We start from the raw sequence: 27,909 nt of genomic DNA on the forward strand, positions 1-27,909 counted from the left end.
GAGATGAACTTGTTGCAGAATGTGTGGAATCTTGCTACAGACCTCCGAGGTTTAATACGGGGCAGCACACACCAGACCAGACAATAGTAATTTAAAGGTACTCTGTTGTATAACTTGTGCTTAAAGCTCGACGTGATCTCTACCGTAGTAGCTACCTGCTTCCCTTCAAAAGAAAGGGGTATCTGTCACCCTACTGACCTGTTCTCCAGAAACACAACTCTGAGCCCCATTTCTCTGGCAAAATGCGTTGTGGAAGAGACAAAAATGAGTTTCTACAGTGCTCTGTGCTTGCTTCAATGGCATATACAAGACATAAAGTCACCAAATGTTGGGTTTTTTTTCCCTTAAGAACTTGTTTATAGGTGACTTCTTGCTCATGGCACTATTGTTTCTTCCAGGGTTGAGATGCAGAAGATGAGAGTGGTGAGGCCATCTGCTGATGTAGCCAGGTACACAATGATCTTCCACAAACGAGACCACGGTAACGAAGAGAACAGAGAGAGGTGAGTCAAGAACAACATTCCACCTTGCATTGTCTTGGCATGTGGCCAGGAGCCAGGCACCTGGGGGCCAAGTTCCTTGCTCTAGGCCAAAGAGGCGTTTTGTGGTACCCAGAGGCTCTGGGGGACACCCCTGGGACACCCCTGTTCACAGCTGGCGGCTGTTGTTCTGTACATGAGATCTGCTGAGAATCAACTGGGCGATGTTCCGTAGAAACTTCGAGTTACAGGTACGTGGATATGATGTGAGCATATGAGTTCAGAGATTAAACCAAAGGACTCCTTCCCCCGTGTCTGATTGTCCGTGCCAAGGACAGGAAAAGCAGGACTTTACGTTCCCAGTAGATACAGAACGGCTGTACTCTCTGTAGTAGGGGGAAGAGCTCAAAACTCCTCTCCTATGCACGTCAACGAAGATTTTCTCCTTTTTGTCCTCAGGATGAAGCTTCTACGTCAGGTATCCAGAACGTGGAAAACAGATGGGCTGAACTCCTGTTCATATAAACTGCTCTCAGTGGAACATAACCCTTTATACGTCAACATCACGGTGGATTTCAGCACGGAGCCGAAGATCTCGTAAGGGCAAACACTACACAGGTCACAGGCAACGGCGACAGATCGCGTTTGTGGCTGCTGTTTCAGTAGATGACTCCCAGCCCTCTGCTTGCAGGAGTACTTCAGTAGCACAGAAGAAAGTTTTTTTTCTTCGCAGCATCTAATTTGATCGGTTGAGAATTTCCTTTTGTGAGGACTGGAGCTACGGACTGACCTGAGGGACAGGTCCTCCTGTTCTTCTGTGCACTTCCTGCTGGGACATCTGCAAAAGTGTCCTCGTTTGGGCTGGTCCAGGGGAAGGACTTGAACTTCGGTCTCCGGAAAAGAACATTTTATTCTTGCAAACTTCTTATTTGTTGTAGGGGGAAGGTGGCCTTGCACTGTCAACGCTGCCAGGACTTCAAAAGGAACAGGCCAGGCTTTTTTCATTAAAAGCACAACAATTCTTCACCAACTACAAACTTGCTGAGAAAAGCTAATTTTTTCCAGCCTGAGGAAAAACTGCTTATGTGTGAGGGAAGGGCAGTAATGATAATAGGTGAGGAGATGTTAAAAATCTCTCAATAAATACACTCCATTGAATTCAAAAGGCTTCTCTTGTCCTTCACGAGCTCAGCTCACCCTGCCGTGGGACTGCTGAAGCGTCCTCTGGCAAAACAAAAGCCTCGGTTCTACAGCAGGCCGTGTGTTATTCTGGAGAGATCGGGAAGGAAAGGCAGTGGCCAGCTATGTCAGATGGAAAGAAATTGCTGTCCGTGTTTGTTTTTTTTAATGCTTTGGGCTGTGCTGTTAGCAGAGTGCATATTTGTATGCGTACCCCGGCCATTATTATTTGGGATTCTTGTTTTAGAAGCCTGGTGGAAGTCTGTGGTTAACTGACTGTTGCAGTACGCTGCGGGATTTCTGCTAAAATCTTGATCACAGCGCTTTCCTTTCTGCATTATACCGAACTCCTTACGCCTGCTCGTTGGATCTGCAGCCCTAGCAGGTAGATATGAAGCCGGGGGTGGGAGAGTGTCTTTTAGGACACAATATATTAAGAATTACAAGACAAAAAGCAACTTCTGCTTGCTATAATATTGAAGAACGGTTCTCTAGCTGGTTGACACATTATTCCAACTCTAGAGAAGGCTGAAGCTTTAAGTTCTTAGGTGTATTGGGATAGATGCAGCTTTTCAGTGAACAGGGTATTTCAGTATCTACAAGTAACAAGCAAAAATACATTGTGTCATGCTTGCAAAATAATTGGATGTGGTAGGCAGAGCTACCGCCTGACTTTACGGATGAAGAAAGATTTACAGAAAGGGGAGTCAGAGGTGTCAGTCTCACAGCCAGGTACGTACAAAGGCGTTCCTGCCAAGGTCACAGCTCCGCTGCTGGCATGTTTGACTTTCAGTTTTTTCCTCTACTGTTTCATTTCTTGGAAGCATTTTATGTTGAAGACAGATCAGCCTTGAAAAATAATAATTGAGCAACAGTGGAAATACTAGGCTTTTTGCCCTACTTGGAGCAGGAGGTCAGACTAGGTGACAGCCTCAGGTCCCATTCAGCCTGAATTACTTACAGCTACAATAGAAACATTTAAACACTGATGGATCAGGCCAGAAAAAAACAAGGACTTAAGCTCTGGTTTTGTCTAGTAATCAGGGCAACTTTCTCCTTTATTACACTCATTAAATATTCTAGAAGAGCTTAACCCAAACACATAATTTATTTTACTCAAATTCACAAAAGATATATTTACAGAACTGTAACCGGCTTCAACGCTTTCTCAAAATACAGCATTTCAGAATGGCTTGCGCCCCAATTAACACTAAGTATGAAGCAGGACAGAGCTATACACCTATGGAGCAAACTTCCAGAAAACTTGGGCCAGCTTGCTGCCAGAGAGACCTCGGAGGTGGGTCTGGCTCAGGAGCTGGTTTTACAGTGCTTTGACAATTATTGGCTATCATATCCTATTCCTGAAGCCTTTTCTGCCAAGTCTCAAACAGTCAGAAGAAAACTGAAATGCATGAAAGGCAAAAGGCTCAGGTGGTGCAGGCTCCACACAGCAACGGGAGGCAGAGGCTGAATGCCCATCTGCGTGCTGCCATGCTGAGCCCAAACTCTGCTTTTGTTTTCGTTCGCTTAAGAAAATGGGGGAACATATCCAATGTCCACAGTGATGTTGGTATACAGAGGATGCTTTGTCCTGGAAAGGAGCTTGAACTCTAATGAATTCATTCCATCATCCTTCCATGTTTTTTTGGTGTTGTGTCGGGAAGTGGGCCTGAAGAAGGAAAAATACCTGCAGTTAGACAGAAGAACAAAGGTGATGTTTGCAGCTGAAGCTGCAGAACAAACAGACATCCAGAGGGGGCAAGGGCTTAGCAGATGGAAGCTGCTAGCACAAAAGCCCCAAGAAAATTCTTCTCACATAATACAGGCTAGAGAGAGAAGGCATTTTGCAAGACTAAACCGATTGGAGTAAGTTCATATTGCGTATTCTAAACGAGGAGGGCAATTTGGACTGGAACTGAGTCAGACAGGGAAACCAGTGAGGTGGCAACTCCAGTCTGCAGAAAACCCAAGAAACTGGCAGCAGCTTAGAGTGACCTGGGAGCGCAACACAGTGGGTGCAGCAATGGTGTACGCAGGCTGCTCTAGGTAGGTTTAAAGACAGGGTTGTTACGGAAACCTGAGTTTTGAGATGATAGAGGGAAGTCTGCGCTGTTGGGATGAGAAGCCTCCACCACACTTGACCCAACACCCTTCTCCAGCTCTTTTATGTAAAACTGGGTCTTTGCTCAGGTCTCCCATAGCACTTTCCTCATGTCTTCAAACGAGAATGCTGCTTTCTGCTGTTTTAGTGGCACGCTGTAAATCCACACAGATTGAAGGGCAAGTTTTTATGACAGGGAAGTTGTAACAAAGTGCCTCTTCAACCTGAACTCTCCCTATTTACAAGACGGGCAGTATTTTTTTTTTAAAGTTTTATTCCCTGAATAATTCGATGCTTAAGTCTGATATGTGTTAGCTTCTGAGCTAGCACCTGTCCTTAACAATAGGAAAAAAGTAGGAAACCAGGAGAAACCCTTCAAATGCAGAGAGAGGAGCAGAATGAGTCAGTTGAAACTGACTGGGAGCCTTCTTTAAATTAATGCTTCACATTAAAGCAGAAAAACAAGCAGTGGCATTAGGTATCCTTACTGCCTGTTCTGAGGAAGATGATGGTAACAAGGCAGAGAGTAGCCTCCTAACTGCCCCCTGCCCCCAAGCAGTTACCTTCTCCAAGGCTCTCCTGTCTCTGCCTCTTCATTGTAGTCCATCACTTTGTAGCGTCCAAGGTGAGGTGATGTCCGGACTATTTTCATTCCTGCTAACTGAATCCTTGAAAACAACAAACAAAATGTTTGCTTAGGCATAAAGATGCCATTTCTAGGCTTAGTTATAGGCAAGTTCAAAGTCAGGGATGGTTTTTCAGTGTTAATGCAACCAAAGCAAAACGGAGAAACTGAAGGGAGCGAGTTTAACACCACAGCGCCACACGGTCTTTAGCAGGTTCTAACCAGGCTTGGGCTAGAAAGCTGCCAGCTGCAGTGCGCTCCGACAGGGTACAAAGAGGATTATAGCAAGCAGGGAATGAACAACAGCATACGGAGCATTATTTTCACTTCCTCGTACGAGCAGAGCTCTTAGTGCCTCGAGGGCCATCACCTAAACTTAAAAAAACCCCACCCAAACTTGCAGTTTCTGAAAGGAAGCCAGTCCTGAGTTTCAGATCCAGATTAAGCCTCTCTCTGTTCTTTGAGAAGTGCCGTTCATTCAGATGGCCTGATCAGAGGACCGGCTTCATAAAAGATTAGTGATAAATGCAGGCACGGGCCAAATAAATGTGAGCTGCTCAGCTGCAGGACAGTTAGGTAAGAACAAAGTGAACTAAAAGCTCAGAATTCCGGAACAGAGCTCCTAAAAAGAGCATTTTGGGTGACTTTCAAGCAACCCATTGCTGATGGCATCTATGGTGGTTTACCAACAAAAAGTGCCTGTCATAGCGCTAGGGCTAGCAACCTGCGTTATCCCAGGGCAGCTCTTGCACAGAGAAAATTCCTGTGAATGTAAGAATGAGTGTTTGCTCAGTTGAGGTTATCTAACCGGCGTGTTTGCAACACGGGATTCCCTTCCAGTGAGATCTGGTACAGCAGCACGCTGCACTGAAGCAGGAATGTTATAAAGCTGAAAGAGGCTACAGAACTGAACATATTTGTTAGTCTAGAGCCATCAAATGATTACAACACTACACTGACAGTATGACATACTATTATTTCAGATTGAGTTTTAGACAAGCTTTCTTGTTTTCTGAACATAAGCTGATTACATATTCCATCAAAAAGACAAGAAAAGCAAGAACACTAAACTAGCTTTGCTGTTACAGTTTTGCATTGCAAGATTAAACTAAAACCGTAATAGGAAACAGTTAAGACATTCATTTACTGTTAAGAAGAACCCAACAGAGTTTCCTGTAGTTGATAATGTTAACATGGAAGCGGTTCCAATTAGTGTTTTCTTCTAATAAAAGGTAGATCCTGGTGTTAGCTAGGACTGATATTTTAGAGTACTGCAGTCTGCCAACTATAAGCAGCAGCCAGCATGTTTTTTTAACTAAAACACATAAGTATCCCAGCAAAAAAATCTTTACACGACTTTTTTTCTTTTTTTAACATTTCAATGTCCAATTTCAAATGCTAACTAATTTTGTTGCTACATGGTAAGAAGTGCTTGAGCACCTCCTAAAATCCAAATCCCAGGAGGTACATCAAGCTGGCCATTCAAAACCAGCCAGCTCATTCCTAACTTCTGCAGGTTGAGACTTCGGTATGTGAATAAATCATTAACAGGCGCTGTTGGTGGCCTCCATGTACCTATGGGCCAGAACATCATTGCCAATCATTAGTATTAGTTTTCAGAGAAACACCACTTTACGTACCTTTCAAGAAAGGGCTATTTTTGAATCTCCATAACCTGAAGAGGTTTCTGTAGCGCACTCTTACGCATAGCTGGCACGACTCTATACCACTCGTACTGAAAACCACTTTAGATGCCTAGGCTGTACTGAGAACAGCTGAACAAACCCAGCATCATAGTGTTTGATTTAAAGATTTATTCTCCTAGCATTCCATTCCTTTAGTAAATGCTGAATCTCTAAACAATCATACACCCTTTTAGTTAGCTTTCTCTGAAAGGAAAAGGAGGAATTCTATGTTAGAAAATCTGACTTTCAATTCCCAGAAGAATACTGCTTTGTAAAAACTCCTGCAGTCCTCGAACAGAACATTCCACCAAAACCGTGTAACTTGTCACACTGTGCAAGACCAAAAAACGCACAAGGCCTTTATTGTCAGTTTAGTTTTATAAACTCCCTGTGAGCTTGCCTCAGTGCAGGATGATGAAGGTGCGCAGTGCAGCTACAAAGCTGAATAAAGAAGCTGCAGCCATGATTTTGTACTTGAAGAATTCGCATTAGGCAGCGTACCTGGAAATTAACTCGTTGTATTCACTTCTATAGCACGCTGCTGCCATGGCAACTAAAGTACAAGAAAAAACATCAGATCTTGCTGTCGGTGACTCATAATAGTACAAGGCTTCTCCATCACCCAGCGCTGAAGACAGAATTCCTTGTGTTCCTTAATTCCAAGCATTGGTGATTAGGTAATACTTGGAGCGACCTAGATGCACTTAACGTAACTTAAATTCCCAACTGTCTGAGAATTAAGAAGTACCTTCTTGGTTTTCTTATTTGTCAAGCTTGCAGAGCCCTTCCTTCCCTTGTGGCCATTAATGTCAATGGAGTCACTTGTCAACTGCTGGTGGTTATGACCCCTTGGACGCACGCCAGAGCGACTGCAGGCCCAAGGACATGAAGTAACACTCTGCCCTCCAGAGTCTGAGGAAAGCTTTGTCCTCCCACCACACAATGACTGGATTCATAGATTCTGAGCATCTTCTGACATTAACCATTCCCGATGCCAGCAGCATTTTGGGTTATGATACTGCAAGTGCGTTCAGGACCAACATCTTAGTTCCTTTCTTAGGGTAATGCTACAGGTTTCACTAGCCAGCTTGGTTCTATTTTAAGCCTGCCCTGTGCATTAGTACCTTGTAGCAATGTCGTCATTTTCACCACCGCTGCCCCAGTATGTGTTTGGAAACCCATTCATCTTCATGTAATGTTCTGGAGTCAGAGCAGATACACCCCCAAAAAAGGACTTGTATGGCAGACTAAGAGGGGAAAAAAAAAAAAAAAATAAAAGCATCAATATTGAGGGCTAATACCAGTCCACAAATCAACAACGTGATCCAAGTCACACGTATATTAATTGCATACCTTACAGACACTGTCATTACAATGCCAAAACCAAAATAGCTAAACCACTGTCATTCCTATCATGTTCCAACCCCCCCCCCCCCCCCAACATTCCTCCCCAGTAGACCAAAGCAAAGCTGGTTTTCAAATTGACATCTTGGGTCATCCTATCACCCATCTTCCACAGGATCCAGTAATTCCCACCCTATCCTTTTATTCTGGAAGGAAAGGCAAAAAGAAATCTGCCAGTCATTTGCCAAGCTGAACTAACAGTGGAACAGGGAACCGCAGGCAAGGAACGGTTCAAGATTGCACGCTCAGGTCAGGAATACCCTTTTCTGGGGAAGTCACTACTGCAAAACTAACAAACAGAAAACCTCTTAGAGGCTCTATCTTTCGCTGCCCCCATTCATCCTTTCTATGCAAAAAGTGAACCAGTTAGAACACACACATCCAAAGCAAACAGAGGCACTTACGTGTACTGAAACTTATCCATAGCACTAGCCATATGCTTGGGATAGTACTCATCGCAAACATACAGATTGTAATCGTTCTCAGGTACTAGGTTGACGTCGTGCAGGAGAAGGCAGTCCCAGTCTTCATCCTTCAGGGCTTCCCGGACACCAACATTAAGCAGCTTTGCTCGGTTAAATGTACCATTCCCCACCTGGAAAAGAAAACCTACATTTCTTCACCAAAACAACAAAGACGATAACTCAATTAAAATTTATGTTAGTAAAAAGGCCTTGTTCAGTTGAATGACACTGGAGTAAATCAATACTGGCTCCAAATTTCATGCCCCAAACTCTGAAAATTTCACCCATTCTCTTCACAAAATTCTCAGCAATTGTAAGCTTTGCTGTGTCAGGGGCACAGGTGCTGGGCACTGTGGGCACCTGAAGAAGGCTGACTTTTAAGAGACCGGTAAGTCAATCCTCAGGTGTACATCTGCATATCAACACTTTTGCCCTGACTATGGCTTATTAAAGCTTAGAAATGAGAAAAAAAAAAAAAAAAGATCTCGGTCAAAGAAAAAAGCTGCTTTTCTCTCCCCATCAACTATCAGTTTTAAGTAATGAATCCAAAACTTGTTCTCTCACCACTTATCTTTTGCCACGCCTCTCCATGTTAGTTAAAAATGGCTGTTTGACCTGCACAGGCTGCCCCACAGCAGGGTCGAGCCAGATGTTTTTATTTGATACAGACTAAAAACATCCAACTTCACTTTAGCATTTAGTCTCAACAGTTTTGCTCAGTAGCCACACTGACAAGCTACAGACAAACCACATTCAACTCTTGAATAGCTGAAAATACAGGTTACCACTTAATGACAACTTTATCCCTCTAGAAGAAAAAAAAAAGCAGAACCAATCAATAGCAGAATGATAGTCTTGACAAGTGGTATAATATTTCTATCATTAGCAGCCATGGAGATGGGACAGCATGTAACTGACCTGCTCTAAACCCATGCATAAAACTGTATTTCCACCTTAGAAGATTCACATCTCTTGGTCAGAAGTTAACCCTTAACTGGGAAGCTGAGCTGCACCACCAGGCACATCTGATTTAGATTTACCTGCTGAATCAAGTAGATACTGTAACTGAGCTGCTGGCGCTGCAAGAAAGGATGAATGTAGTAGAGAAGGTGGTGAAGGTACTTCTCCTGGTTCCTGTAGGCTACGAGGATGGCTGATTTGTAGCGGGCCAAGCAGTGAGGTGGCCTGTAGCGGCCACCGGGCTGAACAAAAGGATTTTTTCTGATGATCGTTCTCTCACTAGGGAGCACCCTGAAGGTGATGGTTAATGGACCAACTGTAAGGAGAGACAGAAAAAAAGAAAAAAAAAAAAAAAAGTAAGATCAGTGATGCTTCTCAGCCTTCATTCAAACCTACCAGATTAGCTACATATGTTTACTCCTTAAGACGCCAGCCCTACCTACAACGCCATGCAGGTGTGCCCACGTGATGAAGTCCACCACTGCCTGCTGGTCACCTCCCCACGGCTCCACACCGAGGGGTGCTGGGCACAGCGCCAGGCCAGCAGGCGACCTGCTAGAGAGGCACCCCGAGTCCCGGCACAGCCAGCAAGCCTCACCGGGCTCCTGCACAGCTTGCTCTTTCCTGGTATTGGCTCCCTGCTACACAAGCAAACCTTCTGTCTTGTGTTGCTTTGATGGGATCCTTGAATAAACGTATTCACTGTAAGAACAGCGTTGAAAATGAATCAAGATGAACAGACGTATCTGCTTTTGCTACCCATACGGAAAAAGTCTCTAAGCCTCTTTCAGAGGAGATTCAAGGGCAAAAACGTCCAAAAGGATATTCAGCAGGTTGGGGGAGAAACAGTTTAAAGCCTGGATGAATACAAATGCTTTAGGAAATGTTAGCTTTATCGTAAAAAAAGTTTCAAGTTCAATTTGATGTTAGAATCACATGCCACAAGGGCATGTGATACACAGCGATAAACAGGCAGTACTTCAACATTTTGGGAGAAGCAGTTGACAGAACTGAGAGGGAAGAAGAGAGATGTTACTTATCTTCAGGAGCAGGCGCAGGGTAGCAAAACAAACTACATACGATAGTTCTGCTACTCGGTACCTCGATTTTAAATGCAAAACATATCCAGTATGTTTAATAGTTTTTACCTAATTAAAAAAAAAATAATTCTACATTTTTATCTGAATTCTTCCATTCTTCAGATGAAAAAAGCTTGACAAGTCACAAGTAAGAAACAATCAATATAAAGCATCCATCACCATTTTAACACAAGTCTCATAACAATATCAACAAACAAATTCTACAATTATTTAAATGCCTGTCCTTCTGGGTAGTGAGAAAAAGTCCCAGAAGTAGCAGAAGAGTTATATTTATACACAAATCAGTGTGTCTTCATAGTTTCCAACCACTATCAACTTTTAAGGAAATAAAGCACAAATGCAGAACAAGATTGAAATCTCTCACTTAAATCAACTAGGAAGAAATCTTTACCTAAATCACAGTTAAAAGCTGATAATTTCAAATGACAGCTTTAAGTAGGACCAACAATTCTCTGCAGGCCGTGCTACCCACAGACAAAATATTCTTCTGCACCAGAAGCCTGTGAGGCAAGTTGTTGGGTTTTGTTTTTTTTTTAAATAGCTATAAATAAGTTTTTCTTTTCCTTCCAAGCTCACAGTTAATCCTATGGCTGGCTTAAAGCAAGTTTTCAGTATCTTGTAAGTCAGACTCCCTCTTAAACCACTGAAATAAATTATTCTCTCAAAAAACTTCTGAAAGTGAAGCCTGAGAGAGAAAGAGAGAAATCTTTAGGCCTGGTTTTTAGTAGCTTTCAGTTGAGCAGGGAAAGCTACAGGTGTGTTTTAAGTCTAATTAAGTCTTAAAGCAGGTGAGTCCAGAAGACACTTCTTCCAGCCCATCCTACGCTCAAGTCTCTGCTACAATTCTAACGAAACAAATCGAGCCTGGGCTCACCCACATCCTGTTTAACTGACACCGAAGGAAGCAACATCCCTCCGCTGTTTTGTTCGGGGGGTTTTTGAGCACTAACAAGGCTGAGGGACTAAGTTTGGCATAAGATTCAAGCTGCCCATCCAGAACTGGGAACCATTTTGCTAGTATGTGGAAGTTGGTATACCTCACATTTCTGATGGGCAAACCTATACCCGGTGAGTGTCTCCTTCTCCTCCTCAAGGAACACACATAACGGCATTTCCTGAAGGTTGGTCTGAACAGCCACTGATCCCATTCCTCACGCTGTCAAAAAGGTCTAGTCGCTGCGAATCCCGCTTCATGGTTTGTTTTTGTTGGTTGGTTGGTTTGTTTTTAAAAGGAAAACCTGAATTTTGCTTGTCAGCAAGATCTTGCAAGAGCCGACTTTTAATTATCACTTTTCAATCCTTCCCTAAGTATCTAAAACACAGAGGTAATTTGATTTTGACTGCGTTACCCTCAGTAGGAAACTGGAGTACGTTGCTGTACCTTTGTACCTGAAACAGAAGAGCAGCTCTTCAGAGAATCATGCTGTGGGCCCATGAGCCTAGGTCACATTTATTGTTAAGATTTTACGATGTTATTACCTACTTCTACGCAGACAGTTTCCTGTTCTGCCTTTAAGATCACCACATTTCAGTCCAACATTGGTTTTAACCTGTAATTTATGTTGCTTTTTAGATTTATGAACTCCCTGATTATCAGCTCTTTTAACTAAAGCCCCATTAACCACTGATTTGGTGACAACTGGGGCTTGCTAAAGAAATGTTATATTCAGATTGGATTTCAACTCCAGATCATTGCTCCAAGGAAAATATAAGAAAGGGAATTAATCCCTTTTCTTCTCACACAAAGGCAGGGTGTTTTGGGTTTTTTTGTTGTGGTTTTTTTTTTTTTTTCCTGTAATATAATCGGGGCTCTTTGCATTGCAAAGTAAGATTCTGTAGCGATAATCCTTAAATTAAAAAAAAATCAAATCTAAATTTGGACATAAGGGTATGAGTAAGATAATGTGCAATAGTTTCATTCCTGTTGTCTCCTTCCATACCCAAGCATATGATTCATGAGGGTAATAGCTGCATTTTTCAGGTTTTTCATGATGTCGTGTTCTCCTGAGCTGCCTGGCTCCATACCTCGAACAACTCAGCTCAGAAACTCAATCTAGTATATGCAAAGGAAACACAGAGAAAAAGAAGTTAGTCTGTGACTTATATCCCCAAAACCTCTGGCTGCCGTACGCTCCTTGGCTATAAACTAAATTCTGGCTCTCAGGTCTCCTTCCTGCCCAACTAACAAAAGGTTAATGCACTGTAATCCAATTAAATCCCAGATGTGAACAGAGCAGTTGCAGGCTGGACAAAATAGGGAAAAATAAAACTGCTGAAGCACCGCTTTGGGAAAGGAGAAAAAGCCCATCTTCCGACATGCTAGAAAGCACAGGAACCCAATTCAGACAAGGTACAGAATCAACACCCTGAAGCATCCAAGCAATTTCTCCGTAGCTTGGTTCCTAAGCTCTTTCCATGCCTGTACCATCACACGGAAGGTGTTCAATTAATGTGAAACTTCGGTGGATAGACTGAAAACTCGTAATTCCCTGTCTGTATTGTTAGCTGGTGCCAGTGACAGCATACTCCCTGCTTGCTTTACTTTCTAGGCAACACATTTGACGATCAGGGGGATCTATTGATTTTGACCAGATCTATCCTATCTGAAGAAAGGAACTACATGATTTCTAAACCCCTTGCTACACATTTCGAGTTAGCAGCTATAATTACTGAGTTCAGCCAGAATAAGCAGAACTTGCACAAGCTAAATAAACAGGAACAGGAGCATGGATGAATACCTCACTGAGAAAGTGCAGCACCACACACTAACAGAGTCATTTTTGTATAATTCTACCACTGTTTGAATGAAAGAAAAAAAAAAAAAAAAAAAAGGCAGACCAACAGCCTTAATTTAAGCACCCGTTTCTAACAACAGAATACAAGGCTGCCTCAACGGCAGCTGAAAATAAATCTCAGTATTACCACCTTTTTACTTCTCTTTAAATCCAAGAGAAGAAACTCTAGTAGGAGAGCATCCATTAGGAAATGCAGCAGGAGCTACTCGTTACCACGACAGATGGTCACACTCATGAAAAGGTTACGACAGATGGGAGTGAAAGGCAGTAAGAAGGGCTTGGAAAAAAATTCTTCCATAGCACGAGCTTATGTAAAACAGCAGAGTTACAGACAGAACTTTCAACTATTAAAGTCCTCAAGGGCTAAACCAACTTGTTGAGCACAAACCATGCATGAAGTAAGTTACCTCTTTAAAAAAAAAATAAAAACCTGAGTCTTCCAGCATCAAGCTTCTTCCTGGTAAGAGGAAAAGATGAACCGAAACAAACAACACATCTTGCATGCAACGTGAGCAAGTCAGATTTTGAATTTAAAAGCTACTTCATTAAGTTTGAATAAGCACAACTCTAGCATATAAACACTTTGCTTTTTCCAAAAACAAAGAAGGAGGAAACAGACAACTGGTTATTTAAGTGGAAACTTTAACCTTTAAGGGAACTTTAGTAATTTATTCACAATATTAATGAAGACACTGAATATCTAGTACAATGCTTTTCAAGTTGTCTGTCACAACAGGTCCAATGGACACCACTAAGTGCTAAAAAAGTAACGTTAGTCAGAAAGAGCCTAATTCCTCCAAGACAGAGATGTTTAGCAATTATACTGTAATTCTTATTCCACCGCCCCGGAAGAACCAAGATGCTGTAGACTCAGGAGGCAGGAAAAAGACCGATGAGCTGCAAGCTGATCTTACATTCAAGCAGTTATTGAAATGATCTACTATATACGTAAGTGGGAAAAGTGTTACACTTCATAAAAGCCCTGATGCAGAAACCATTCAGGCCATTTGGCATTCCTCCAGTTACTTTAACACGCTTTGGAGTGGACACAGTGACTTATTACCAGCTCTGAATTGGAGACTGGAGTCCTCAACAATTGATTCAAAATCTCATTTAATGGAGTTTATGAAATTAATATTAAAAGGCATCATTCTCTCTGATGTAACACTTCCAAGAGACATCAGCCCCATGAGAGAAGATGGTAACAACCAATCAAGACATTTTATAAAGTATTTATATATCTATTCCTATGTGCCCATTACATACAAAACAAAGGGCAAAGCACCTTGCAGAGCAGCATGCATTTCTCGGGGGAAACCAAAAACACCCGGAAGAGGCTGGCATATAGTAATACCAGAAGGAATAATCTACTTCTTATATTTAAAGGGAAATATCACCAAGTTAAGCTGTAGCAGAGCGCTCATTTTTCTTAAGCTGAATCTGTATCAATGCTCCAAATTATTTGTTTCACAGCAACAATGCTTCATACATTCACCTCCAATTTTTTATGCAGCAAAACTTCCACAATTACTTTGCCTCATATTTTTTTTTCCTCCCAGTCAACTTTACTGTTCGTTTCTGTCTATAACGAACATTGTGCTTTCATTTTAGCTCTTAAGTACTACGTGCAGGCCAATCCCCTCTGTTCTCAGCTCTCTCAGGGATGGGCAGAAGAGGTCTTAAAAAGATTTCACAGGTCTAAGAGCATTGATTAGTATAATTTTACTCTGCCTCCTACAAATGCATCACTACTCTTGCTTATCTGATGGTTTGTAGGCAAACTGCACAGAACTGCACCTAGGTTTGTTTTTCTTTGAGACCAAAGCTTCCTCATTTGACTCTTTTCAGGACAGCAGATTCTTGTCAGTAGTGCAAGCAAGCAAGGTGCAGGCACACTCCTGCTGTGCTTTTTCAAATAAAACGATTAGGCTGGAAACATAGAATTGTAGCTTCCCAAAAGAACTGATAGGCTGCAGCTAGTGATGAACAGAGACTGCACTAAGACCACTATGACTGGCACCTGTGCAAAAAGGCTCTGTACTATTAGTATTTCAGTATTTACTTAGTAGAGCTGTTTCCAAGGGAAATGCTGCAGTATATACCCAAAAGTTATCATATAATTTCATCATACGTACAGTATGTACTTCATTGAACTTCAGCAACAGAGGAAGGAAGAAAACTCCCCAAAAGAACAAGCACCATGATGAAGCCTGCAGTCTAAAAAGGCTCATCCGAAGCGTTCCAGCAGAGTTCTCTAACCTCAGTAAGCACCTTGACACAAGAGTAACCACAGCACTGGCTTTTCACAGTACTTCCAGCTGTGAACCGAGGTCAGCCATTTGCTCTCGCTGTGCTCCACGTGCAGCTACCAGCTTTCCTACAACAGCAGGGCAACGACTAAGTAGTGCTTATTATATGCAAGATTTAGACATGCAGATAGATACCTGTGCAGTACGGAAAACCAGAAGAGGGTAACTTACTACACCGTACTCTAAGAAGCAGGCATCCCCAAACCAGCTGTAAGTGTACGCTTACAGAACTCACCCATTCTTGGCTGGCTGAGTGGAACAGATTCGCTATTAGCAGAGACGCACCACTTCAACAAACTTGTTTTACGGGTTTGACTTTTTATTTACTTAAAGTTTCTCAACTGTTTTAGCAGTGCAGTTGCTGGATTAATGCTGTCTCTAGGATCAGCTCTAATTTGGTCTTAGTGCAAATACAAATTAACCTGTGACCATACTTGTAAGTCTAAAGGAGAAGTTTCTACGTCTAAAGGATGCGTAGCAATCACAGGCCAAAAAGATCACCATGAAGAGCAAGGTGCCAAGCTACATTCTCCTACAAACGATATTTAAAACCAACTGAATCAATTTATATTGAACTACAGGCTTGATATAAGGCTGAGACAAAGAACCCAGGAGTCACAGTGAGTAAGAGGTCAAAATTAGGCAGTTACCAAAGTACAATCGTTGGCACATTTTATGCAGGACAGCCAAGAAAAAAAAAGTGTTACTAACTTGGTATTAACACCATGCACTGTTTTCACTCTTGTTCTACAACCTCTATGTAGCCAAATCCTTAATACTGGAAGTTTTTAGATCAGTAAAATACTTTTCATCACATAACCAATACAAAGGAGTTAATTAACACAAGAAAGTTCTGTCAGTGTAAGTATTGCACCAGTATACAACTTTTAAAGTGGAAAAGTTTGAAAAAATATACAACTTACATTTACAAAGCGTTCAGTGTTATCACGTACCAAAGCAGCTATTTCAAAAACACGACCGGTTAATACCTACCGAATATTGGTGACTGCACTGAGCAGTACGGCATGGTTTCTTCATTAGGAGCTTGGGTAAACAAGCTGAGGTTTGTGTACACATCATGAGTTTTTGAGTAATCCAGAATCTGACGCGAGTCTAAAAACCCACGAAACACATTTGAGGGTCCACCTCGGTAGAGTATCAGGATAAATATTGCTTGGAAGACAAACAGAAACAGCAGAAAACAAGGATTTTCGACACGGGAGAGGGACATAGCTTTTAGCCCATGCTCTGGAATCGGACCGGTGAGGAGCTGAGCTGCTGTTCTACGTCCAGGGCTACACGGCCGTGCAGGGAAGACCTCCACCTCCTCCTCCTCTTCAAACTTTCTGAGGCGGCAGCCTGCTCTTCTAGCACGGCTTCCTCAGGACGCTGCGAGCCAAACCACCCCTTCCCGCTACAAGGGCTCCGCAAGCCGGCCTGAAGGAGAGAAAAAGCCGTTCAAGAGCGTAAGACCCACGGGGGCAGCGGCACAGGCGCGGCGGCCGCCCGCCCGCCCTCACGCCTGCCCCCGCGGGACAGCCGCCCTGAGGCAGCGGCAAGGGCGGGAAGCGCGCCCGCGGGCAGAGCGGCACACGGCCGGCGCGGCGGGAGGGGACGGGACGGGACGGGACGGGACGGGACGGCCCAGGCGGGGCGGAGGGGCAGGCTGGGCTGTAACCCCCACCCCCGAGGCTCCCGGCAGCCCGGCCTTCCCCCGCTCCGCCCCAGCGCCCTCACGGAGGGCGGACGACGACGACGACGGCAGCGGCGGGGCGGACGTTTCCGCCCAACCGTCAGGCAGCAGCGCCCGCGCCCCAACGAGACTACAGCTCCCAGCATGCACCGCGGCGGCACAGCCCCGCCGGGCTCCGCCCTGCTCCGCTTTGCATGCTGGGAGATGTAGTCCCCGGCCTCCCTCGGCGCCTGGCGCCGTCACGGCCCTCAGGCGCTGTGTGGCGGAGGGGAGAGGGGTGGGGGCGGCCGGTGGGCTGCACCGCGGCTCTTCTCCTTTTTCAACCCACAGCCGCTGTCCCGGATTGCTTATTGAACTGAGCAGAGAGAGATAAACTGAAATGCATACACGGCTCTACCTACACCTGAAGGTCAGGAGAGCCTCCACAGCAAGGGGCGTCCTGTCACGGCCTCGCTGCCCATAACAATTTTGGCTTTTACACCCATCTCTTTAGTGGCTGATTTCTTAACGAGATGGGGCTTACGGGGCTGTGTTTCACTCCGCCTGCCTGGGGTTGCAGACAGAAATTATTTGAGAGCCTGGTACTGCTCTGTGCTTCATGCTTTGCTTGCCGTCCTCCCTTGGGTCACAGTGGGAAATGGCAATGTAGGAACGACTCGGGCAAGGCCTGTCTGCCTCCGTCTGTCTCGGAGGCAGGGAGAAGCCAGACCCGCTGGAACTGTCCTGTGTCAGCAACTCTGCTAAAAATCATTGATTTTAAAAATCATCACCGTCTGTCTGTTCCTGGGCACAAGAAGCGGGGCAGCTGGAAAGGCAACAGCCTACCCCAAGCTGTATTTTAACCTGTGTGTATGTATGCTCTCAAGATCGGAAAACTAATGTGCAACTAGCCAGATCAACTGCCTGCAGAGGAGCTGAGCAGTGTGTGTTTCTGTGCAGGCCGGGAGAGCTGAATCTCCAGGAACCTCTCCCCCAGGAGCCTTCCAAAACCAAATGCAGTTCCTCTCCTTCCCTTTCAGCCATTGTCACTGAAACGGGTGGATCAGAAACCACCACGAGCCTTTTTCTCACAAGAGAGCAAGTACGGACTGGAGAGCAGAGTACAGATCAGAACTTCATGGTGCCAGCAGGTCCGAGCCTTTTCAAGGTCACAGTGCTCCTGTTTCAAGCAGAGCTGTCAAAAACTGGGGTTTTTTTTGAATTAAAAATGAATTGGATTGCTTAAATGCAAAAAAAAAAATAATTTAACCGTCTCCACCGCAGCGTGGAAGGGAGGTGGTGGGCATTTTAGCAACCCCTGCGCACAGATTTATTGAGGGCAGTGATGGAGGAAAACAACGTGAGACTGGATCTGTTAGAAGTAGGCACCGAGCTGTCTTCACAGTCAAAGGTCTGCCTTTCTCATTTTCACACGTCTGCCTGAGAAATTAAATTGAATGCATACAAAAAAAAAAAAAAAAAAAAAGACAAACACCATCTTCAACAGAGCTTGAAATTAAGTTTGTGCGGGAGCCTCTGAATTGTCCCAGGGGAGGGGGCTTCCCCTCCTCCAAGTGTAATTTCACCTCCAATCAGCCCTGAACGTGATGAGAGACTGAGAGAAGTACCTCGCTCCATTTAATAAGATTCATTCTTGCTTGCTCTTTCCCTTTCTCCTCCCTGCTTTGTCTCCTGGGGCCTGCACCAGATCCCTGTTGAAAATGCAGCAGAGTGGCTGGGAAGCTTGGCCTCGAAAAGGCAGGGCCCAAGGAGGGGAGGAACAATGCGCTGGTGTAACACAGCGCTACCAAGCAGGGTGCTCAGGCAGTGTCAGGCAATGTGTCCCATCCACTGCCCTCCCGATCCCTGGGGATTCTGCCTAGGGAAGAGGAAGGTAGCATTAATCCTTGTACAGGCATTGTAGAGCCTTTCAGCCACTGTAGCCAAGCAGAGCTGTCCCTCTTTTTTGAGGGTGACAGTGTTTTCTAGTGGGGTGGACGTTTCAGGTACTTTTGGCCATGGCAGTTCTTTCTCAGCCTTGCGCACGATCTTGGCTCGTGAACTTCACATTGCACTTTAAGCAACACCTTTGTGAATGTGATTTTTGTTTTATTACACGGGGATGGATTTGGCTTGTACTCAAGTATGCTAAATTTTTAGCAATGCTTTCTCAAAAGAGTCTTAAATTGCTTCCGTGTTTCTGGCAGGTGGGTCTCTTGTTAAAAATCCCGAAGTTACAGATAGCTGATGTGACATACCTTGGCCAAATGACAGAGTAAATCAGTGAGAACATTAGAAACAGGACCTGGGTCTCCTAGCTTTTCCCAGGCTTGTGGATTAGCCAACAGTGGGCTCCTGCCAAACAGGCCAATCCATTCTCCTCCAGTCTGGAAAGCAAAGGAGGAACCAAGCGACTGGAGTCGTTTCCCTACCTGATCCCACTGGACTGATGTAGTGCTCAGGGAGTGCTAGGGAGTTCATACATTTTTCCCAGTGGGTTGTAGCTTACAGCGACTGGCAGAAGCAGGGACCGAAACAGTGCGCAGTTGGTTAGGAAGACTAAGCCTTGCAATGCCTTAGCCTGTGCTTCCTTACCCCATTGGTGCTGCTCCTGGGTGTCTCCCCCTTACCCCAGGAGATGCGGCGGGCTGTACTGCAGAGGGCCACAAGCTACTGCCCTCGCCTTCTTCCCATCGATTCCTGTCCTGAGCAGCTGGTCCTCCTCCAGGAGGAAGGAAGTTGAAAATCTCTTGAGAGGTTTCATGGCCTCCAGAGCTACTTGGGAGAGACTTTTCACAGAGCAGGCAGGCCAAATGGATATTATGACCTTGGATCAATTTTTGCTGACACCTGAGATGTGATGTGTCACCACATTCCTGCAGGAGATCCCCCGGGTCTTACCGTACTGCTGCCAGGAGAGCTTGTCCTGGCTCTTCCCAGAGGGCAGGGCAGCGTGCAGGAGCTGGCTGGCCCAACAGGGCTGGAGCAGATACGGTGCACCCTGCAGAGTAGACCTCATAACGTCACCCACTAGACCTCATAACATCACCCAGTAGACCTCCACGGAACTCAGGCAGCCTGCTCACTGCCAGCAGCAGCCTTGTTTAGGCTTACGATTGCACTAAGAAGGTTTGTGGCACCTTTCCCCTCTCCCTTGTGATGGAGAACTGCCTGCCTGCCCCATGTTCTGACCACCACGCACTTCAGAGTTGTGGTCAGCACTTTTAGAGGGCAATCTCAGTAGGGACTGTCACCACGTCACCAAAATGACAGCTTGCTGCTAGAGATGCCGTAAGACTATGGAGTTCCGGCTATATTTTCCTGTCTCTTTCCTGTCTCCCTTCCTTCATCTCCATAATGCAGGCACCAGCCTCAGGGACCTGAAGTGGTTTTGCTTGAATTTCTCTTGTGGCATTTGGGTCAGATAAAGACTGAAGGGAGTACCCTTGAAACGAGAACAACTAAAACTGATGATACATTCTCGATTACGGCGTCCGCTGTGTTTTCCTGGAAAATAAGTAAGCACTTACGCTGCAAGACAAGGCTGGTGCAATATTGTACTATTCACATCATATTTAATAACGCTCTAGTACCATTCAATATAAATAAATAACCATTAAAAATTATTTTCTTGACATTCTCTTTCCTTTGTCAATAGTATTTTCTGCAACAGGAAATGTTAGTAATATTCATTGGTTGGTTAATTGGATGGATCTCAGAGAACGTGAATATCAGATACTAATATGCTAGTAAAAAACAGGCGCTGGGATGCCTTCTCTTCTTTAAACACTTCAGGCTGGATCTGCAGCTTCCCTCCTTCTTGCATTCACTGCATTCGCTTTCCCTGAAGCCTGTGACTCTGACCGCTGCTCCACTGCTGGGCTCCCACCCAGCTCTGCTAACAAACAAGCAGCCGTCTTAGCTTGTGGTGTCTCTTACTCACCTACCCTCAGCTGATACACCTCGGCTGGCAGCAGTCCTTGCCCTCCTTAGGCTGCTCGACAGAGAAAAGAAGTATTATTTGTGCTGAACAGGTCCAAATGGCTGCTAGCCTGGAGTATCAGCTGGCTACATCCACGCTGTCCATCCAAGGTCTTGGTCCTGCATGATTTAGTGACTGACAGAATTCCCTTATTCACGGAAATACTATTCCACAGGGCCAGGCTGGGGTGAGAATGGAGATGGTGCGATAGGGCTGGTTGTGAGAGCAGCTCCTGTCACCGGAATCCAGGTCCCCAGTGGGAAAAACAGGAATAATAATTTTGCTTTCTTACAGGGATGCAGAGGGGACCTCTCTCTAAAAACATGTGTGTGGAGGGCATCCTTTGCAATGGGAACAGACCCTTGCTACAAACACACCCCGGCAGTGCCAAAACCCTGCGTAGGACCTGCGTGAGATTAAAGGCCAGGGAATTCATCGCCATATCCCCTCCTGTTCATACGGGCAGAAACCCTGCCCATCTTGGAGGGGAAAATGGAGGATTGTAAATCCTTTATTCCCTCGCTCTTGCTCACTCATCAAAACCACAAAGAAGGGGACTTAATCTTGGTTTAATGCTGGGTGGAAGCATTGAGCCCACCTGCCTGGTGGCAGGGATGGGTTGGCAAAGCCCACAGGAGCGCAAGGCCTGTTACCTCCTTCGGAGGACAGGACACAAAGCTCTGACAAATGGAGAATGAAGAGGGTTTTGTAGATGCCAGGCTTCCTTCATGCTATCCAGTGCCAGTATGCCAGACCCTTGCTCTGTAAGGACCTTTCTAGGGCCCAGAGAAGACACCGCTTCCATGGCCCATTCAGTATTCCTTCAGGGCAGGGTGGCCTTGTAGTGCTGGGTGTTAGACCCTGGCCTCACTAAACGCAGCCTCCGTTTCTCTATTTGCTGCCTATTCTTTGATTTCTCCTGCCTTCCTCTCTGAAAGGAGGCATCTCACCCCCTTTGCCCCCTCCTGGACTTTAGCCCCCTTCCCGTAGCAGGATGCACGGCTGCTTGTTCTCCATGAGGGAACACGGACTGACTCCCTCTCTCAGACACCCTTCGAAGAGTCCCCTTCACGGAGGCTTCCTGAGATCCCATGGGGACTATCTGCTGAGTGAGGCACTCCTTTGCACATGTTTTTACCACGCTATGATTGCTTGGGAGCCAGAAACTTAGTGCCACCCACATCTCTTGCATAAAGGCACTGTAATTCCCTTCGCTGTACTCCCCTCCTTGCTGTGTTTCTGATTATTTTGCCAGTTTAAGACATCATTGTAAAGAAACCCCAGGGAGCGCAGAACATACGACATTCGTCGGTGAACACCAAGTTCCACTGTTCCTCTGTGAGAGTCTGTGGCGAGGGGGGAAATATTCTTTCTTCATGAATGTGCCAGGTGATCTAAGCTAAAAAAAAACCTAAACAAGAAATAGGCAAAGAAGAATTCTAGTATAAATAAATCAACAAATAAATAAGTCTCCTGCCAGCCCAGAATTTCTTGGGCGGGGGACGATTCAATTGCTCGTAACTTTCCCCCCCGCTGCGAAATCCCCGATGTGTTTTGAGTGCCTAAAGCCTTGTTTCTCCTGGCCTGAGTGAAGATGGTTTTCAGGATGTGCTCAGAGGGGTTTCTGGGTCATTCAAGGAATCTTCCTGGAAAAGTCGCAGCGACGCCACTCCCCACGCACACACATGGTACCAACACTTGTGCTTTTAATCCAGTGCATCCTTCCTTCGGTCCTCACTTGCCACCTCCTGCTCTGTGGGCTGCCTTCCACCTGGCTGTCTTCCTGCTTTATTGAGGGAAAGGGAAGCCCTTCCACACAATGCTGTCTCCTCTCTCTTCACAGGGCCACACGTGCCTTTCAAAGTTCAGCTGCAAAGCCTTGTTACGTTTGCTATTTCAGTTGTCATCTACGTGCTCAAGATATGTTTCCTGACGATGTCTCTCCACATTCCTTGACGTTCTCACAGGAGGTGAGTGCAGGCTGAGGGTTCCTCTTCTCTGAGCACTTCTCACCCACCTCCACCCCAGAGAGGTGTCTTCCTCTCTGGAGGTCTAGGAAGCAAGTCCATATGCGTGATCCGAGGCTACTGAAGTGCCTGACAGTGCTGCAGCAGGAATCCAGGCTAGGAGCAACACTTTTAAGTCCACCCATCTTTGCTCCTGCTTTCTGGTCTCTGCAGCGAGACATGGAGGCATGGCCTTTGAGGTACAGTACCTGCCGGGTCTCCCTGAGCAGGAGAGGATCTTTATCCAGAGGGCTCTGGGCCTGGGGATCTGGGATGACATTTTCCAAACCAACCTTAAGCGAGGGCAGTTCAAGGTCTCAGCTGAGGCGTAGGCACCAGATCCCTTCTGAACTCTCAAACCCAAAATCAGGGGCTCCAGCACAGCTCCCTCCCCGACACTGAAGGCTGATCCATGTCTGTATCCGAGTGCATCCTTCAGAGGGAGAGCCTCTCTCAGGCTAGCTTTGCTTTAAAGCTCTTTTGAGAGCATACCAATCTCAGGCCGACAGGTCCACGTTTGTGCTTTTGGGACAACTTCTGTCCTTGAACCACTGCAGCTCGCAGCTGCCGTACTGAAGCTCAGGTTTGACGATATGCCAGGAGGGATCTTCAGAGGCACGCGCACCCATCCCGGATTTCAGCCTCTGTGCTGGCACAGCCAAGAACGGAGATTGCATCTAATAAATTTTAACGAATGGTTGAAAACACAGAGCCCGCAGGGGAAGGGAAGCTCTCCTCTCCCAGGTGGGGAACGGGAGCCAGGGCACAAAGTCAAAGGTGAAGAGCTGTAGGATCGCAGGGCACCGCATCAGCTCCATCCCTGCCTGTTACCACCTTGGGGGCAGCGGGAGCTGATCAGCGTGGCTGCGTTTGGGGGTGTTTATCATCCTCCAGCGGTGGAGCAGAGGGCCGGGCAGAACAGGCGATGCACGCAGCTGCTGTGGTTGCTGACAAATTTCGGGAACAATCACTGCCCGCTGCCTCTGTCAAAACAAACACAAGATGAGGTAAGAAGGAGATAAAAGCTGTCAATACCACATGCAGTACAACAGAGCAGGGGACGCATTCCCAAGAGGGTTGTCCCCTGACTCAGGTAGACACGAGGCAGCCAACAGTAACCAGGTTCCTCAGCCATGCAACACACAGCTTTGGGCTGGGGATGTGGCTGAAGAGCTGCTTGTTCTATCCGCACTGGATAGAAGTCCTAGCTGGGATAGAGTCCTAGCTGGAATATTTTATTTATGAATTATAAAAAGGTTTTGAAGGATTTTTTTTTTTTGCTCCCCATAAAATCATTATTTTCACCTCTCTGGTATTTTTTTTAAAGAAAGAGCAGGAGGATGAGATCTGAGGATCCCTCTTCAGTCTGTCTGGAAGCCCTGAAATGCAGATGAACTTCTTTCTTTCCCTGTTTCCAAATATCACAAGGCAGCAGGAGTCCTATACTAACCTAAGCAAACTCTTCTCTCTCAGATGCCTGTAAATAGACGTTAGCAATAAGAATAGGTAGTTTTTATAACACCGGTCTTGAGTCATAATTTTCAGGGCTTTAACAAAGAAAAATACGAAGCAAAATTAATTTCCACCTCCTGCTCTCCGAAGCCAAAGCCTGTGTTTTGAGGGGGTTTCAAAACAGTCGGCAGGGACATGTGCTGTGATAGCTTTTGGTTGCTCTGTGGCCCCTCTTGCAATACAGACAATCCCAAAGATTTCCCCCATCTTTCTCATTCCCCTTCCTACTCTGCATGATCCCACAGTGTTTCTCAGAGACCAGGCTTACGGCCATTTTTTACAATATCTCCACAGTGAAAGCCTTTCTCCAGCTGAAGACAGGCTCAGAGATCCCCTTTTTGTCCCTCCTGCTCCTCCGCTGTGCACAAAGTGGCTGGGGACGTAGCTGAGGATCTCACCCCTGATCCTCAATCCCAGCACATCTCAGATCCTGCCTAATGGTTCTCAGGGCAGCAAGAAAAAGGAGAATTTCTAGTGCAGAGAAGAAAAACACTTTCCTTTTTTTAAACGTTAAGCTTTTCTTTTTCTTTTCGTTGTCTCTTGTGAAAAGCAAAACCCTGATGTGTCTTATTGCTCCCCCTCTGCAGATTGGCTCTGATTTGGTGCATGGTGTTTTCTCCTCCAGACTCACAGGAACTGCCGTGATTCAGCTGGGCACAGCTAAGGGTGGTGGGAATGCGGGCAAGGAAGAGAGCGGACTCCAGCTGGGACAAAATAACTGCTATTTATGCAGCACCCGTTGAAGCCTGATCTTCGCCGTTCACGTCATCAGCAGGTCCCTTTACACCATGTCTGTGGCCATCCACCAAGTCGGCACACGTGCCAAGCAGCCATGCCAGTGGTCCAACTAGAGGTTAACAGAGCACCAAATCCCGCACCCAGCAATGTCCGCCCGGCTCACATCTGTAGGCGTTAAAGGGGAAAGAGGCCTCTGGGAGGTCTGGGACTTGACTGGCTTGATCTGATTCTCAGCGAGGACTAATTGCCAGGAGGAAAAGACAGAAATATTCTCCCTATTGTGTCTAAGAACAGAACATCCTCAGGGGAGCAATTTTACCTCTTTTTTTTTCTCAGCGCTGTGGCTTATCTAGATCACGTCTGTCAAGGTTCTGAAGCTCAGCAGCCTTGATAGTAAGGACCTCCAAAACGCCGTAGCCATCAGCAGAGATCTCAATTTAAAACTTTAAAGGGGGGAATCTAATGATTTTGCTTGACTGCCCAGTCAAGCAATTTACCTTGCAGGTGTCTCCTGCAGTGGATGCCACCTGCCCGCTTGGCAGGTCAGAGTAGCTGCCCCACGTGGCAGACATTGGCGTAGAAGGGATTGTGGTCACTCTCATTCTCTGCTAATGCAAGTGGGAAAGTTCCTTCAATATCTGTAGAGCTGGCCCAGCCGAGACTCTGGCTTGAAAGCACCCTGAGAGGATGGCTCTGGACAAGGGTGCAAGCCCTCCTGGTGGATGGGTGGCAGTGTCTCCCTCTCTCAGACTGGTCGCTTCCCTTTCCCACAACAAATGACTTACGGGGAGCCATTCCCATGAGAATCCACAGCAGGTGTGTGGCATTTCTCATGGAGGACGGCTAAGTGTTTGGCCGGGGAGAGAAGGTGAGGACAAAAAAGCAGATACATAAATGGCACATTTATGAAAACGTCACACCCACACTCTGTATCCGTAGTGGAGCAGTCAACCCCTCCTCTGCCAAGTAGGCAAGGCAGGTCTAATCTGTCTGAGGTTTTATAAACATGCTCATCCTTTACAAAGTAAATGGTACCTCCAGACCAGTTAACTGGATTCTGAGTCCTTATGAGCTGAATTTGGGCAATTGTAGCTTTAGCCTACTGCAGACCCAGCGTGGGTGGGTATGTAAAATGAGCTTGTCGCTGCTAGTAGATTCCACAGAAGCACAGGTTAAAAGAGGGGCTGCTGCCTAAGCACAGGTGTCTAGCATCATTTACGGATCGCTAGGATATCTGAGATATTAATGAAAAGCTGGCAGATAAGGTACAGAGTTTGTGTCCTACAGGAGGACCAGGCAGGCTACCCCAGGGTCCTTTTGGCGGCACAAGTTGTCTATGTTTAGGCGACTGACTCCTGTGCCTCTCGTCTGCTGCTGGGTGTGCAGGCGCTGGGATTGCTTTGCACTTTGTACGGCTGTCACTCAGAGATGATGAGATGATGTGGAAATGCTGTATGCAGCCAGTAGTAATGCACACAGCAGATCAGTGCAGAAGCTGAAATACTCATGACTGCCTGGATACAAGCTGTCAGTTATATTTCCGCTGGTAGAGCTGAGCTGAGGTGTATATTGGGGTCAGGACTGAAAGCAGCCCTGGAATATTTTCCAAAGTAGGAGTAAATCATTCAGCATCCTGTATCTTGCCACAGATATGAGTCATTCCAGAAAGAGCTGGGTACTCCCAAACTGAATACCTTTATTCTTTCGGGACTTTTGGGCTAGGAATCTGCCAAGGGCAGACATTGGGATCAGAGGGCATGGCAGCTGGCAGAGAAGGTCATAGCTTCTCTGAAGCCTGTTCTTCATCAGTCTCTGCTTCTAAGAACACATCACTGATCTCTGATACATTCCTGCCCTCACCTGTGGTGGTTGCCATAATCCCTCCTCCTGCTGCTGAACCTGGCTCTGTGGACCACAAAGTCACTCCTAGCGCCTTCACTATTTCTCCTCAGCAGCAGGTCTATTCCTAGCTCTGGTAACGTTGGTACCGAGCCCCTCAAACTCTTTAAGAGTCTGTGTAGGTTGCTCTTTGCTGGTTCCTGTTTTGAGGTCCTCTCAGTGTCCCACCAGCCTTTCCCTGCAGCATCCACACCACAGTCCTTCATGCAGGATAAAAGCTGACGGTGGACGCATGGAGCACTGCAGAGGTGGCAGGGCTGCTGGGGAAAAGCTCATCTGCAAGAGTGTGATCTCTTTCCACACGCTGTAGGGCAACTCCCACATTAAAGAGAGTTTGGAGCTGGCAGAAATAGGGGAGCAAAGAATTTGACTTGTCATTATGACTGAGTGAAAGCATGGGATTCTTCTGCCACTTTTCTCTCTGTCTGTATGCAGGCAAAGCTTCCGTGTGGACTGCAAGGAGGCTTGAATGAGTATGAAATGCAGACCCTAAGTGGGTAAAGATGAGGATCTACTTCTTGTGCAAAGGGTGGCATGGTAAGGGAGTTACTGGGACAATCATATATGCAGTCTTTGAGGAAATAACAGCATAAATAAGGAAACAGGTACAGATTATTCGCCTTGCCAAAAACAACAAAGACAAGGGTACTCACACCCTGGAGCTGGCTCTCTGCTTACACCTCTACTCTGGGGTCTGTAAATCCACGCTTGCCTTCATTAACCAGCGTGGGCCTCTCGGTTCTTGTGTGCCAGACCAACACCTAGAGGGAATCACAAAGAGTTCAGGGGCTCTGGATGCCATGGAAACGCCGAGAGCAGCGCATCCATCGAGTGGGATCCTGAGTCACCCGGGGCTCGCAGCTGTTTGAAGGATGTGATTCAAAGGGGTTGAACCTAGGAGAGACTTCACAGGCACGTGAAACAGTGAGAAGGAGGAGGGATCGTTCTGGACCGAAACCCCAGATTCAACCCTCTGCCAATCCTCCTGGATTTTGGAGA

The 27,909-nt window shown here is 46.0% G+C and overlaps 3 protein-coding genes across 16 annotated transcripts in view; 1 reads left to right on the forward strand and 2 right to left on the reverse strand.

Annotated features, from left to right (window-relative positions):
• The window catches only part of B4GALT4 (beta-1,4-galactosyltransferase 4), a 44,840-nt gene extending 43,119 nt beyond the window's left edge, over positions 1-1,721 (forward strand). For all 12 annotated transcript variants that reach the window (XM_087756841.1, XM_087756842.1, XM_087756845.1 and 9 more), the window contains 2 exons: positions 399-503; positions 939-1,721. In XM_087756841.1, the coding sequence (XP_087612967.1) occupies positions 399-503; positions 939-1,080 (247 nt within the window). In that variant the 3' untranslated portion in view covers positions 1,081-1,721. The remainder of the gene's footprint in view (positions 1-398; positions 504-938) is intronic.
• Positions 1,722-2,747: 1,026 nt separating this feature from the next.
• Positions 2,748-16,916, reverse strand: LOC104008640 (beta-1,4-galactosyltransferase 3-like). Of its 2 annotated transcripts, none has more exons than XM_087756855.1 (6): positions 16,095-16,916; positions 8,978-9,213; positions 7,878-8,068; positions 7,194-7,316; positions 4,323-4,427; positions 2,748-3,345 (listed from the first exon to the last, which is right to left on the reverse strand). In XM_087756855.1, exons 1-6 carry the CDS (start codon positions 16,330-16,332, stop codon positions 3,186-3,188), a joined length of 1,053 nt encoding a protein of 350 aa, XP_087612981.1. In that variant the 5' UTR covers positions 16,333-16,916; the 3' UTR covers positions 2,748-3,185. The 2 variants fall into 2 exon arrangements, with proteins under 2 accessions (XP_087612981.1, XP_009458811.1); XM_009460536.2 differs by having other exon boundaries at positions 2,748-3,327; positions 16,095-16,913.
• A 2,445-nt stretch (positions 16,917-19,361) lies between these two features.
• LOC104008641 (galactosylgalactosylxylosylprotein 3-beta-glucuronosyltransferase 1) overlaps positions 19,362-27,909 on the reverse strand; it is a 31,488-nt gene continuing 22,940 nt past the window's right edge. For both annotated transcript variants that reach the window (XM_087758839.1, XM_087758838.1), the window contains exons 5-6: positions 27,564-27,671; positions 19,362-23,744 (exon numbers count right to left, since the gene is read on the reverse strand). In XM_087758839.1, coding sequence (XP_087614965.1) covers positions 27,585-27,671 — 87 coding nt within the window. In that variant the 3' untranslated portion in view covers positions 19,362-23,744; positions 27,564-27,584. The remainder of the gene's footprint in view (positions 23,745-27,563; positions 27,672-27,909) is intronic.

Source organism: Nipponia nippon, unplaced genomic scaffold (assembly GCF_047370975.1).
Source record: "Nipponia nippon isolate SJK-2023a ecotype South Korea unplaced genomic scaffold, ASM4737097v1 scaffold_2, whole genome shotgun sequence".
In the NCBI taxonomy this organism is placed as follows: Eukaryota; Metazoa; Chordata; class Aves; order Pelecaniformes; family Threskiornithidae; genus Nipponia; species Nipponia nippon.